Source organism: Pleurodeles waltl, chromosome 6, assembly GCF_031143425.1.
Source record: "Pleurodeles waltl isolate 20211129_DDA chromosome 6, aPleWal1.hap1.20221129, whole genome shotgun sequence".
In the NCBI taxonomy this organism is placed as follows: domain Eukaryota; kingdom Metazoa; phylum Chordata; class Amphibia; order Caudata; family Salamandridae; genus Pleurodeles; species Pleurodeles waltl.
The window spans coordinates 429,091,717-429,106,652 of NC_090445.1; the positions used below are offsets into that span (position 1 = coordinate 429,091,717).

At 43.7% G+C, this 14,936-nt stretch overlaps 1 protein-coding gene across 6 annotated transcripts in view; it reads right to left on the minus strand.

The window, feature by feature from the left end:
* Nucleotides 1–1,362: 1,362 nt before the first annotated feature.
* Nucleotides 1,363–14,936, minus strand: part of ATP2B4 (ATPase plasma membrane Ca2+ transporting 4) — a 588,558-nt gene continuing 574,984 nt past the window's right edge. For 4 of the 6 annotated variants that reach the window (XM_069238449.1, XM_069238447.1, XM_069238453.1 and 1 more), the window contains one exon: nucleotides 1,363–5,301. In XM_069238449.1, coding sequence (XP_069094550.1) covers nucleotides 4,987–5,301 — 315 coding nt within the window. In that variant the 3' untranslated portion in view covers nucleotides 1,363–4,986. The remainder of the gene's footprint in view (nucleotides 5,302–14,936) is intronic. The other 2 variants (XM_069238451.1, XM_069238452.1) reach the window with 2 other exon arrangements.

Consider the following 14,936-nt stretch of genomic DNA (forward strand, 5'->3'; position numbering starts at 1 on the left):
ACAGAAGGAGGTGCTCACAATGAGTGAGGTTACTTTTCAGTAGTGAGCTATGAAAGTGGAAGTCGTGATCGCCAATCAATAATTGTAACAGGGAAATTTCATGACTCTCCAGAAATCTTCCCCATCATACTCACCACAACGAAGGCTGTGGGGCTACCATCAAGCCCGGGTGAGGGAGATTTCCCTGGCTGGCCGATATGGTGACTGGGAGGATCAGTGCGTTGAGCACAATACAGTGATTCTTTTCCCCCTCACAGATCACTCACTATTAAAATAGACATTTAAAAAAGGTCCTAGACAAGGGGAAGAACTGTCTGTTTTGCCATGGGAGTTCCCCTTTAGCCATGAAAAAAAACTTAACAGATGACAAATTAGAAGCTTGGTAGATACAGATATTGTGGTTAACAAAAATGTCATATTAGTCATTCATGCCAAACAAATCAGCAGTTCCAATTAGGAGAAAACCTCAAAAGCTTGCATAAATGTGTTACATTCAATATTTTGCCAGTTTACATCTCAATTTTGGGCATTGGAAGGGCACGGGAAAAACACTTGGATTTGTGATAACTAAGATAAATATCCCCAAATGCACTAACTGGTCAGACTCATGACACACATGAAACTTAATATTCAGCTGGTAAATGGGAGAATTTTTTAACGAGTAGAACTCAGAGTTAGGGCCTGATTTAGTACTCGGCGGACAGGTTACTCTGTCACAACGGTGACGGATACCCACATCGGTGACGGATATTCCATCTGCCAAATTCTAAACCCCATTCTAGGGGATTTAGATCTCGGCGGACAGGATATCCGTTACTGTTGTGAGGGAGTAACCTGTCCCCTGAGTTCTAAATCTGACCCTTAGTTTCTTTTAATGTTTTTTTCAGATCCATGCCACAAAACTAATGTCAAAACATGGTCATATGTGAGGGTGGGGGGAGAAGGCAACCATTCAACAATGGAAAAAGAAACTATTTAAAATAGGGAATCCTGTCAAGCAGTCTGAGGTGGAAAGGGCAAGTCACTTTCTGCGGAGAAGTAAAATATTTTTAAAACACTTCAGAGGATTACACAATTCTACAGAACGTTCTCTAACACCCTTGCTAAAACTGAATGCCACCAAAAATACTGAGAGATGGCAATTCTACACTGTGTAAACTGAAGATCTGTCAGATAATGGGAGGTGGGCTAAAGCCAGAGACAGCTGCAAACCACTTCCCCTACAATGTCATGGAAAAAGGTGCATGTTTACAAACCTGTAGAGAGCTAGCTTTTGTGTTGCTCCCAAAGCCCTGTCTGACCAACATGCTTATTCAAAGCAAAACAATTGGAAAGCACATATAGAAAAACATCTGAACGGACTTCTTTAAAAGCCAAGAATGAGTTTATGGTAGAGTATTACTACTGTGGCTTTTCAAACAGATATCATCTGGCCTAAGAGAACAGGGCCTTCCAAGGCTGACCCACACATCCTCTCCGAGGACCAGATCTCTACTCAATAACGTAAGCAGTTATCAAATTCTATTAGATTTCCATTAAAACTAATTAGAAAAAATATTTTACATAAAAACATATGCACATATAAAGCTCAAACTTTAAGCAACCTGCCATATCAACATAAGTCGTATAAAAAATGTGTCTCATCTCAATCACTTTAAAAGTACAAAGATGGCTACGCGGAGAAAGGAAATAAAAGTCTGGTGTTCTGTCCAACCACTGATAAACCAAGACACTTTTCGAGAAAGCTTCTTGTCATGTGCACTACTCTGCCTGTCAGACAACAGTAGCTTTTAGCCCCTCTCTCCATTTAAGCAAGATACATATGGCTGACGTTAAAATATCAATTTCCAATCTACGGAAAACTATATTTTTTGCATAATATTTATATAGCTTTATTATATTCTCATACTATGGCAAGTAAATCAAAAATGTCAAGCTCTGGGAACCCACTAATACTTGTGCGAGTGACATGTCCGTTAAACACCCAAAAGGCTTAGCACTCTAAGGGGAATCATTGACTAAACCATAACTAGCGTCCCTCCACCACATATTTGAGAAATGCTTCTTGTGAAGTTATTTAGGATACCAGCTTCCTTCCATGGATTTCAAATGAAAAGCAACTTTCGTATAATCTTGGAAAAAGATAAACCTTTTTTTGTCCTCTTTGATGCCTTATATTACGGTTCCTATTTACCTTCAAAACTGCACATGCCCAGATGTTAACTAGCTGTGGGGTGACAACGGAGCAGCTTCATGGGGATTGAGTCTGATCACTGGTCTGCTTTCTCGGGAGGGGTTGACTGTGGAGCTCTGTAATGTGTTCAGTGCAAAATAACGCCAGAAAACTGCTTTAGATGTGCCATGCCAAGGAAAACATGGTAACTGACACTATGGCCACAAGAATCTCCCCACTTCGCAAACTGGTGCACTTCAGGGAAGGGGCGGGTGAAAGGCTGTCACAACACCCACCTACCAACCCTCAGACTGCTCATTAGGGGGCATCCAGATGTCAGTTTGAGATCTCCGCTCCAAAAAGTGCAGTGTAGTCCGTGTGCACCTGGCTGCTCCTGCTCTGCGCCAGCCTCTCAGTGTACAGATCTCACTGGTGCACTGAGCAGCACTGTAGAACAGAACCCGCTCCAGCCTGAGGGCTGCAGGGGACACATTAAACACACAAGAAGCTCTTTCCGAAGTTGTTTTGATTAAACGTCCAACAAGTGGGCCCTAGAGTCCTGGCGAGTTAATGATGTGCCTTTCAAAAGTAAACGTTGTGCCGGTCACTTGTAGAAGGAGCTGGCACGCTGTTTTTCTGGTTTGTTTTTGATATACAGCTCCTTTACACAGATACCGTTCAAAACCACCCACCAAAAATAAACATGCTTACAACCATAGTGATAAGAGAAGCAACAGCGCCTTGAGTAGAATTCATAGGGTGAAAAATAGCATCTGAACCTAGAAGTCTCTAGAGCAAAAAGTAACAGTCTCTTGGTGAAGTGGAATCTTCCAGTGCGATAGGTTTCGGTTTAGACTGTTATCTCCGCCTCTGATGCTCCTCCAGTCCTCTGGTAGACCATAATGCAGTAAGGCTACTGCACGGAGGGGGCTGGCTGGTATTGGATAGATTTTCCCCTATTCTTTGTTTAGCTATTCTGAACTGGGATTCAAAGCTAGCATCTTGCCTGTCGACTCTTACATTACTGGTACCACAGACAAAGACACAGCAGGAACAGAGGACCTTTGTCATAGGGCAAGGTTTGAGGTCATTTAGTTTGGGGTTGAAAGGCAACAGATTTCACCTTCAATGCAGCTCGCAGGAATGCATCCCCACAAGTGGGCATGTAAGGCTGTGAAAGAACGTGGTTAGACCTCAAAGGAACTTATAGCTAAGACATAGCCACATTTCTGTATTCCTTAGCTCTGTGGTGAGGCGCAGGAGTGCCACTGACACATGATGAAACCAGACTGCAGTAATCTCAAGGCTTCATTACGTTACCACTTCTAACTTAAATTGTCAGTTCAGTTCAGAGATGGCCTATCCTGATGTCATTGGATTGCTGAAGCTCTTCTAATCCACAAAACAAAACAGCTTTTGGAGCCGAGTTCAATGCTTTCAACTCATCCAGTATGGTATCTACTCCACTCCTTGCTTTAAAGACCTGCATAGCCTGCACGTGGCTCATGCTAGGCAGCTCCCTCACCCCTTTACATGCGCACATATCTGAAGAGGAAACCCATCCTATATACACTACCCACACAAAATATTCATTAGCAGTAACCATTTCGGCCACGTTAAAGCGCATATACAGCATTTATCTGGCAGTGAAAAGACCCCCAGCTCCACCCAATACACCAACAAGTGGGGGTTACAATAAACGGCAGTCTTATTTGCTGCAGCACATCTCCCTTCCACAATCAGAGACGAATGTAGCCTCTCTGGGAACTGAGGGTGAGCAGAATGGCACATGAGGGAAGGTTGGGGATTCCCTGGACAGAAACCCCATTACGGCAAGACACACAGACATTAGAGTTAAGACTTCTGCAACTCCCCTCCTGACATCTCAGCGGGAACACCCTCTGATCAGGGAGCAGAGGGAAGTATTAAGATACAAGAATGAAGGCGGAAGACTGATTTTGAGACATCAGGTCTTGCAGCATTATATACACATTTTGGAGGGGGGAAGAAAAGAGTCAGAGGAAGGGGCTTCCATCTCCCAAGTGTTTCTTTAAGTTCCCCACCTGCTTCACCACCTTAAGAAAGAGCATTTCGACTTTTAAACACTGCCCAGCTGCAGTCACAAAACTCTTCGACTGGTGCTTCTCTCAATGAGATGGAGCTTTTTCAACGTCTTCCTTTTTTTTCTTTTTTTCCTTTATAAACATGCAAAGTAATAGGAAAGAGAAGTCCCTCCCTTTACATGAAGACACATTTGTTTGTAAATGATGATGGAGGGCAAAACAAGACTTAAATGAGCATAAGTAATAAGCGCCGTTTCTTTCTGAGTAGAGTGATGGGCTGCTTTCTACTTTGCCATCTAGCTGTGTGACTGTGATTGCATCTGCATGCCCCAAGAAACCTGCACATCTATCCAGCCAAACACAGAGCGTTCAGTCACAAAGCCAATCGCTTCCAGGGTCTGTGTGATCACATATTAGAAATTGTGCGATTGTCAGCTGTGTGACAGGACTGCATGTTTTAAAGCTCTTCGCTGGGTACATTGTACTTGACGTGATGATGATTTTTTTTTTCTTTTTTGTTTTTTTACAACCACCATGGATCTAGCCAATGGAAACATAGCAAGATTTAAAAAGGCCTGAGAGAAGGTTCCTTCAACCCTCGAATTTAAGAGAAAATATGGAGGTTGAAAGTGTGATTTACGATAAGGGATCCCATCTGCTGTGAAGCTGTGACTATCATGCGAAAATCCCTTTTTTGACGTCACATGAGGTGTTGGGAGGACAGGATACATGAGGAGAAGGGATCGATGGTCAAATCGACGTTTCCAGGCTGTGCAAGGGGCTCTCGGACTGGAAAGCGACAATGGACACGGGGTCCCCGTCCACAGTATTGTTATTTGTGTTCACAGGGAGTGATGTGCGGGGAATGCTCGCCTGTTGTCCAAGGAGCCCTTGAGTCTCGGCACTGTCGTCATCATCCTCTTCGTCATCGATAAGTGGTATTCGAGGCTCGTCCTCTTCCATGTTGAACTCTGGGTGGGTCATGAAGTTATGGATGGAGCTTCGGGACTCTGGTTTCTCCAGGCCTCCGTATAAAGAGCTACGGAATGCGTTCACCACTTTGATCTGTTTTAAAGGTAAAAGGTGAGAGAGAAACAAAAACTAAGATCAGGAGCGGTAGTAAACAATGGCACAAGGGAATATGGCAGGTGTTAATACACCACTGTGCAAAAAAAGAAAGAGGGAAAGTGAAATAGAAAGGTGGAATAAAATAGGCACGAGTACCAATTTGAAGAGATGACTTAGGGGGCTGCTGAAAGAAAAAACAAAATTTCCAAAACGAAATCCAACACATCACAAAACATACTAGCATAAAAAAGGAAATTCAAATGCATTAGTATTTTTGTGTAAACACAAAATCGAACAAAACAAAACATAACAGTGCATATCAAAACAAATCAAAATAGAACTGTGCATATTACAACTTAAAACACAACCAAGGTGTATGAAAGGGTTAATGCGAGCAGGGCTTTTCTACGAGGTGGATGAAGGTGTGCAATTTCATAGAGATAGGTCCTGCAAGATTGAGGGGAGCTTCTCCAAACCACGGAATGTTCAACGCAACGGCCATTAGACTAACAAGCAGAAGTGACAAATATTAGGGGGCATGGAGAAGAAATGAGAGATTAGCATGAAGGTGAGTTTGGGCCAAGTCAGTACATCCTACCATACCCTTCATCCAATCGCCTACCTGGGTAACAGAGGACTGGAAGATTTACATCTGCTTAGCCAATCACAGCGTGTGTGGTCATAGTTCAGGCAACCAGCTACACGTCAGATCCCTGGGTGTAAAGTGGATATATTCCCAACCTGAATGGTGGTCAAAAGTGAATAGAGAAGAGCTTCCATAGAAATCCACTGAAAGGAAAAAGGGCAAGAACATGTTCGAAAAATAAATGGGATGCCATAAAGAGACAGAATGCAAGAGAGTATTTCAGACCAAGGGGTGAAAAAAAACCTAGAAAGGTGGAAAATGTGTAAGAAAAATAATATCCTGTTGCAAAAAGTTTAGCAATTAGTCCTAAATGTACTCCTTTCTACAGTTTTAAACACTGCCACTTAGTGAATGAGGCAGTAACAAATTGCTTTTTCAGTAAGGCTAAAACACATGTGCAGCACTGCCCATGGACTGCCATCACGCCTCGGTTTCTTTCCAACTGCCAACCAGCAGGATATCATCATTACTGGGCTATAGTAGTGATACTGGATGGGTGTATCACTGTGAGCAGATGGAGCTTACAACTAGATATAGAGAAGTATGTAGACGGTGTGCTTCTCATTTCTTTGTTCAGCACTATTTGTACCAGTGTTAAGGAAGATTTCAGACCCGAAGGCAAGCAGGAGGATGTTAGAAAAGGAATCCACCATGCAGGTAGTCCCAGTACAAGCAAGAAGGGTTTGCAGGTGGCATGAGGAGTAGCACAAGAGTACATTAATGTTTACATGTCTCCATTAAAGGACTTATGCTGACTTGGCTCCAATTGTGTGAATATGTATGTTTTCATGGGTAAGAAAACTGCCTTGGTGATTTTCTTTCTTTGCCTTAGCTAGTTAAGAACTCAGGAGCTCTGGGACATCCACACTGTAAAGCTTCTCAACTGTTCTTCTAAGAAGCAAGGCAACGAGCTAGATTTCCAGGTTGGTAAAGAAAACAATATTTTTTGGAACTGATGAGGTAAGCAGGCTAAGTAAAACTCAGGCCAACTGCCTGATGAAATCAGAGATACAAGCTTAATGCTGGACAATAAAGCAGCCATTGTCAAGGTAACCAGTTACATCTCACCAGCTGCAAGCATCCAATAGGTTAGCCAGCAATGACTGAATAACTGCCAAAACTCAGTTGCCTGGTTTTATTAATGATGAATACATTACTTCCGCCTTTGAAATGGTATCCATCTATCTGGCAGAAATAATATGTCCTGAAAATATAAAGGCAAAAACAAAGTAAATTCCCTTACATTGCTACCTAGTTAATCTTTAATCTATTTATGTGTTTGAGACAGATCAATTATACAATTTGATTAGATCAATATAGCCATATGAATATGAGAAATTTAAATGCTATTGGCTACACCTTCAGGGGGCAATGTCTTTAAACTCAGTAACTGAAGAGATGTGGAGAATCAGGCCTTGTAAAACACCTCGGACACCTGGCCTGTAGGATTCCTTCTAGAAAGATTTCTTAAATGTGATTTCAGGAGGTCGTATGGAGATCAAGCCACCACCCTTACCTGTTAAAAAATAAAAGCATCATCTATAGATTGTATGTTCAAGTACTGTCATCCAGAATGCATACTGTAGCTTTTGACAGAGTTGTCGGTGTTATAGAGCATTGAGCAGGCTTACTCTCAGGATTTACATGGCAAGAACCAGTTGAAGTTACAGAGATGATGATATTTCTGCCTGGTTCCTGATCTTCTCAGAAAAGGTAGGCACATCTGTAGACCATTACATGAATACTACTGAAAGCACTACAGGAATACAAGGCAATCAGGCACATGGCTCATCAATCCGGGCACTGGAGTGTGGTGTATATACCAACTCTCACTTGTTCTGATGAACGACAAAACTGAATGAAGTTTATAATACTTCAGCTGAACTGGAGCCTCCTTAATGGTCAGAGGCATGACTTGGGCTGGGCCACTGAGTACCAAAAAGCCATAGATGTAGTTTCCAGTACCAGATATGGGCCTGTTGGCCTTGGGTTGGCACGGAGTTCTGATCACAGAGTCACTAAGATAGAGGTGGTAGCATATTGCCAAGCATCCTGATTAACAACAAAAGCACTGAATTTATGTATTAATTTACTTTACTTGTCTCCCATCACACTACAGTGTGGATAACCTTCACAACTGGGACATGAAAATTATCATCATACAGGATTATTGCAAACTTTCCTCCTCAAGGAGGCTATGGTTTGATTTAGGGTTACCACATTGATATTATTCAAAGGAAGTGGATGTCTAGCCTGGCCATTTCTAGCATACAGGACCAGGAATAGGAGAAGCCCTGCTATCTGGCTTGTACTGGGACCAACCTACTCGAAAGGTTAGTGTAATTTCTCAACTTTTGCTAAATGTAGGGTGTCTTTGCCTGCTGACTTAGAGGTGGCGCACAAGTATATAAGAGTGTGTAACTTCCAACCTAAGGAAGATCAGTAAGTCACTGGTAACCATAATACACTAGGGATAAAAGAAGAGACTGTTATCTCTCATGCTTAAAGGAGTCAGCCATAACCTACTACCACTGATATTAACAAATCACACCAATGCTAAATGAATTTAAGCAGATCCTTGACATGTCTTGCTCACTTGCTGAACAGGAAAGAAGTAGGTACGAAAAAGGTTTTCAGTGCAAGATTCTTTCTTATCCGAGGTACTACCAAATGAGAGAGGAGAGGAACAGATCTCCTGAGGGCACTCATTTTTCTTGAACAATGAACATTTCAGGTTTTCAACTGGAATGGAGCCTGAAAAACGCCTGTCATCCGAGTAGATCCATCACAGAGAACACAGCACTCATAACAGCAAAGTAGGAGCTGGGAGATCCTAGACCTGGAATGCCTTAGGATATTTTCAATTGTTCTATGTGATGTCCAGGTGAAATAGGGAGCAGGCTTTGTCCTCGGCTAGAAAGGGGTCGGACACCATGCTCTAATTTCAGCGAATACTCACTTTTTGTAATCCAGGCCTCTGTGGCTTAAAACAGCTGCAGAACAGAGGCAATAAAGAAAGCCTCGGGCAGTAAAGCAATAAAAACAATAAGTTGATCCTCTGCACATCTAACAACCCTCACACTAAAAAAATGAAATGGGCTCTAGGCTTTCAGGGGTAGCAGCAGAGGAACGCATGGCATACACGGAAGAGCACAGAATGCTAATTTGACCGCAACAGTGATTTGTGCCAGCAAATTGCAATACTGTCCGGTTAAATTGCAGTTTCAATTGCTGCAGCAGGAGGAGGGTGAATGTAATATTGTGAGGGGGTTAGATTAGCAAACAGGAAGGCGAGTGGCAAAAAAGGCGACCTAAAAAAGTGAAATAAATGAATACAAGGAATAAGAATGGAAAGTCTGGGTGCAGGAAGAAGAGAGAGTCTAAGAGGAGATAGAACGTTGGAAAGAGGGAAGATCAAAACAAGGAAAATAACTCATAGGTTCAGAAAGCCAGCAGAAAATAAAGAGTTAAGGAAAAACATAAGATCTTGAAAACAGTAAGACGAGGAAATTAAGGGTAACACTCAGAGAAGACTAGTGAGATGCTCTGCCTAACGTGGGGAATGGAGATGACGACGAGAGACTTTACCAACAGAGCAGTTGTCAATTACTGATCAGAAAAAATAGATTTGTATCAGGGCCTATGAGCCCTTTCTCTACGAGAGGGTGCATCGTTTCTGCGTGAAAAAGTAACACGAGGAAGTGAGAACTAAACAAGAGGCCCTATTTATAGTTTACTTGCCCTCCCTTATACTGTGGAAAACCGGGAACAGTGGTATTTTTTTTTTTAAAGCAGTGGTGACATCTTGAGCGGAGAAGGCTGACGCAATTCTGAATCCGCTTCAAAATCCCAGCACTAAGTGTTGGCCACTTCAGACAGAAGTTAATAAATCTTGCCAGGTGAGTCGGACAGCTACATAATTGAAGAACAAGTGAAGAAGGTGCTGGGAAGACGATAATCTTGACAGAGACCTTTGCATACCCTTCCAGCCATTAAATGTTCTCCACCTCGGTACAGAAAAGCACGCTGCTGGTAGCTGCACAGAAGGGAGCGGAAACAGTGGCAGCGCAGCCTCGGTCATTGCATTGAACGCTTCCAAGGTTTAGTTTGCCTGCATGCTGGAAAAATAAACAGAAGACTCGTCCACACCCCTTTAACATGCAACACGATCTTTGGTTTTCAGCGTGAGCACAGCATGCCAGCATTCAATGACTGTAACATAAGCCTTCACGTGGAAGCAAAACATCTGACAGGATCTCAGTTTTCAGTACATCCGTGCAGCCGTGGGCTGGTCGGCCCCAGCCAGCGCCCGTGTCTTAAACCTAAGAATCCGCGTTAACAGCTAGTGACATCCATTCCCCCTGCTCCTTGGCTGGCATCAGAAATTCACATTCCACTAGAGGTGCACAACATACCTGCACAGCCACACACAGAGAGACTGACAGGGAAAAAGACAAATACCAATGGCCAAACGGCCAACCAACGATTATACACTGCCAAAACAAGGGCAGGTTCCCCTCAACACAGATGAAGCATTACCTCTACACGTCAGCACAGGACTGATCGCCCAAAGCGCTTGAAAGCAGTAAACTAGCAGTTGACAAACAAAAGAAAGAACCGAAAAACAAACCTTTCTTAGAAAGAAAAAAACAACAACTAATCACTGAGGTCGTAGGAAAAACTTCTCGGGAAACACATAGCAAAAAATCACAATGACAAATCACGTTCAGCTATGAAATAATTCGTTAACTGAGATTAGCACAACAGACTCTCAATCGGGCACAAACAATAGTTAAGCTTAACATGCGGTGGTATGTGTAAGTGAGAATACAAGGAGCTTTAAGCTGTAGCTGGCCAACTATGTCATTTTCAGTTGTTTTTCCTCTCTGATGTCTCAGACCTAGTAGTCTTGGACATGAGAGACTATGGAAAAGCCAGCTCTGTGTGCATGCTAGTTGAGCTGTAGGATAAATAAGGCTAGTATAGCCGAAGATAATAACAATGTGCTCGATATTTATTTCTAGTAAAGTTCCCTTACATGTTAGGGCTTACTGACGATCAGAGGGAAAGTCCTTGCAGTCCTCCCTAACTGGCCTTTCCTCCTCACCAGAGTGTAGGGTAAGATTGCTTTAATGTATAACTGCCACTAGAGATGTGTGCTTGCATTATTGTGACTTCAGTAGGATAGTCTTGGACATTATTATTCTACACCTTAAAGAGCCACTGTAGATAACATATACCGAGTTGTTACCAAGTCTTTAATACACATCTTACCAGGGCAAGAGCATTTTTTCGAGAGCCAGTAAATACGACACCTTACTCAAGTGACTGGACAGCACAAAACTGCAAACAAGGCTCCCTTGCTTAAATGGGATGGGGAACCAGTTCAGCTACCCTAAATAAGGCTCAGCAGCTAGTACTTTGAATAGCTACATCTTGATGGTCTCTATGAACCCGAAGAATGCCTCTTAGACATGGAAGAACAAGTTAATTATCTTTGCCAATGATCTTTCTGGCGGATGCTGTATTTAACCGCAGATTGCTCACCTGGCAAATATTTACCAGGTGTCAGACTGGACCAGGAAATTTCTAACTTCTAGAGCAGTTCTCCTGTGTGTCTACAGGTGGCAAAGTGGGGCTCCACGCCAACATGAATCTGCTCAGGAAGTCATGAGTGACGCCGCATATACGAGCCACCCATGCACACTGACATCAATTGCTTTCTAGGTTGTCCACACCCTCAGAAGCAGTGTGCACTGGAAGACTGGCATGATCAGTGTGCAGATCTCCCGTTTGGGACCTTTTAAGATAGAAGAAGAACCCAGTTCATTGAAGGCAGAGATGGGAATGTCGGTAAGGAATCAGCAGTTAGATAGCATATACACCAGAAAGATAAGTAACTTGGCTCTTCTGATGTATACTTCTAACCACAGATTCCTCACCTCGATACCACAGCAGTCCCGTTCAAAGTGGTGGATCTGTGAACTGGTTCAGACCAAAAAGTCTTGCAGAACCGGGAGGTCAAAATGGCCTTTAAGTGGGCCTGACTTTTGAGGCAGCACTGCTTTGTAAAAGTGTGTACCGATGCCCACGGAGCCATTTGACGAATGACCAAGATAGGAACTCCACATGCTATCATAGTGGTAGCTGCTTTGCCCCAGTGGAATCAGCCTGCAAATTCTTTGGGGCTGCTTCATCACCAGTGCTTAGCAGACCTTTAAGCAGAGAAAAGCCATTGACAGATGGTATATTTTTGCACTGCCTTGCACATATTTGCTCTGGAAAACAATACGAAGAGCTGATCGTCCACTTGATGTTCCTTGGTAAGATCGATATACAATCTCTTTTAGGCTCTAAACACTTTTTTCTTCCTCAAAGATACGCGGTGGAGATAAGAACGCCAAAACAGTGACAATACGCTCAACAAGGAAAGGAGTAACCACTTTCAGTATAAATGAAGCTCAGGTTCCCAAAACCAACTAATCTGGAAAGAACAAAGTATAATATGGATTGACAGAAACAGCCAAAGTTCACTGCCACATCTGCCCCAGGTTATCACAAGGAGAAGGACTGTCTTCAAGTCAGAAGTCGCAAGGGAAAACTGTACATCTCTTCAAAAAGGATGCATATCAAGATAGTGAGTGCTAAGTTCACTTCCCACTAAGGCATCACAAGGGGTGTTGGTGGAAGCAAATGTTGCAAATCTTTAAAAAACAAACAAAAAAAAAAAAAACTCATCACAACAGGTGATTTGAATAACAAAGGCTGATCTGCAAACCCAAATCAGTCAAAAGAGCCGATAAGTAGCCCTTCACAGTGCCCAATGTAAGCCCTTGCTGGGCAAGGGATAGAACAAACAATAACATTACATACAACTTTGCTTGTAATGGGTCAGTTTGTCAGGTGCTGCACCAATCCACAAATTTGTCCCAACAACTGGCATACACTGATTTTGTGGTGGAAAACCGTATAGTCAAATTTACATCAATCACATCAACGTCAAAGGAAGACAACTGTTGCCGCTCAAACTCTAAGCATGGACATGCAAATTGTGCAGTCCCAGAATACCCTGCCCTAATGTTGCAACAGATGATCTTCCCAAAACAGCAGCTTTATTGGAGGACAGATGCTCATACCAAGGGGTTCCAAGTACCACAATCTCTTGGCCCAATCCAGTGCCGCCAGGATGATTTAGACACGGCCGTTCCTCATCTTCTTCAGAATTTGGTGCAAGAGAGGCAGTGGTGGGAGAGCATGTTGGATTTCTGCTCTCCTCTCGAGACAGAAAAGGTCTCTGAGAAAGAGATGCTTCAGAAACTCCAGTGAACAAAAGTGCTGAAATTGTGCATTCTCAGCAGTTGCAAAAAAAAAAGGCTGCGCCAGGGTTATCACAATTGCTGGAGGACGCCTTGTGCCACATCCAGGTGCATCTGCCATTCAGGATCCACTATGTGAGTTTGTCCACCCTGGCATTTAAAGATATCACCAGGTGGTTTGGCACCATAAGCATTCCTTGGAGCTCCAAACACTTGCAAAGGTGAAGGGCCTCCTGACACCAGGCCCAGAACCCCACCCTGCCCTGCTTGTTGTAGTACCACATGGTGGTGGTGTTGTGTGTGTGCACATGCACCAGGCTTCCTTTGATGGTGGGTAGGAAGTCCTTCAACACCAAGCGAATCATCCTCAACTCCAACAATCAGATGAGGAGTTGAGTCCCTGACACAGACGAGAAGCCTCCTTTATCCACCTCTAGCAGATGGCCTCCCCAACTCAGTGGTGATGCATCCGTGACCACCGTCATCCCTGGATGGGTTAAGGAGATGGGCGCTACACTGACCAAATCGCAGTCCAGTAGCCACTATTTGTTGCAGTCTCTTTCAAAATTTGGATACAATCCAGCAGATTTCCCTGATGTTGGACCCAATGGTATTTGAGGTCCCACTGCACAGTCCACATATGCCACCTGGTGTGGTTGGCTTTCAGGATGGAGAAGGCTAACAACCCAAGGAGCCTCAGAGTCATCCATTTTTAAATCCAGAACCATGGCTGAAACATTGAGATCATAGTCTGAAAATCCTGCGCTCTCCACTCTGTGGGAAAGGCACAACAGCGTATTCTATCCAGAATGGCTCTGATGAACAGGAGTGTTGGCAAAAGAGTCAGGTGTACCTTCAGTGTGTGGATAGTGAACCCCAACGATGTTAGAAGGTTTGCCGTCATGTGGAGGTAGCCAACAAGTGCCTGGGGCAAGCCCGCCTTTAGCAGCCAGTCATCGAGATAGGGGAAGACTGGTACCCTAATGTCCAAAGGTGGGCTGCGAATTCTGCCATTCATAAACACGTAATTGGACACTGGTGAGGCCGAAGGGGAGCACTGAAACCTGAAAATGCCCCTGACCTACTGTGAAGTGCAGGTAGCATCTGCCAGAGGAGGATATGCAAATAAGAGTCCAATGCCACTACACAGTCATCAGGGTCTAGGGCAGACAGAACCCTGGCTAGTGTGAACATCTTGAATTTGTTTTGAGAGGGTGAAAATCTAAAATGGGATAAAAGCCTCTGCCTTTCTTCGGCACAAGGAAGTAGAGGTAGTAACACACAGTTTATACTTCTGAGGAGAACCATCTCTTGGCCCTTTGGCCAAAAGGGCCTGCATGCCCTACTGTAAGACAGACAGATGGTACTCCATCAGCTGCCCAGAAGAAGATGGAAGATGCGGCGAGGTAGAAAGGAAAGGAAGGGCAGGGCCCAAGGGAGAATTTGGAGGAACCACTTGTCTGTCGGGTTGCCTGCCATACTTGGAGGAAATATTGGGTGATGCCTCAGACAGGGTGATTGTGTACCGGCAAGGAAACACAAACGCAGTTTTGCAGCTGTGGCTGCTGGAGGGGCGAAGGACTGAGCTCCACATTGTCCCTGCTATCCTTGTTGTCTCTGAGAACCACAGACTCAGCCACAAAAGGGCTGAAAGGCCTGCTGGGTTGGAG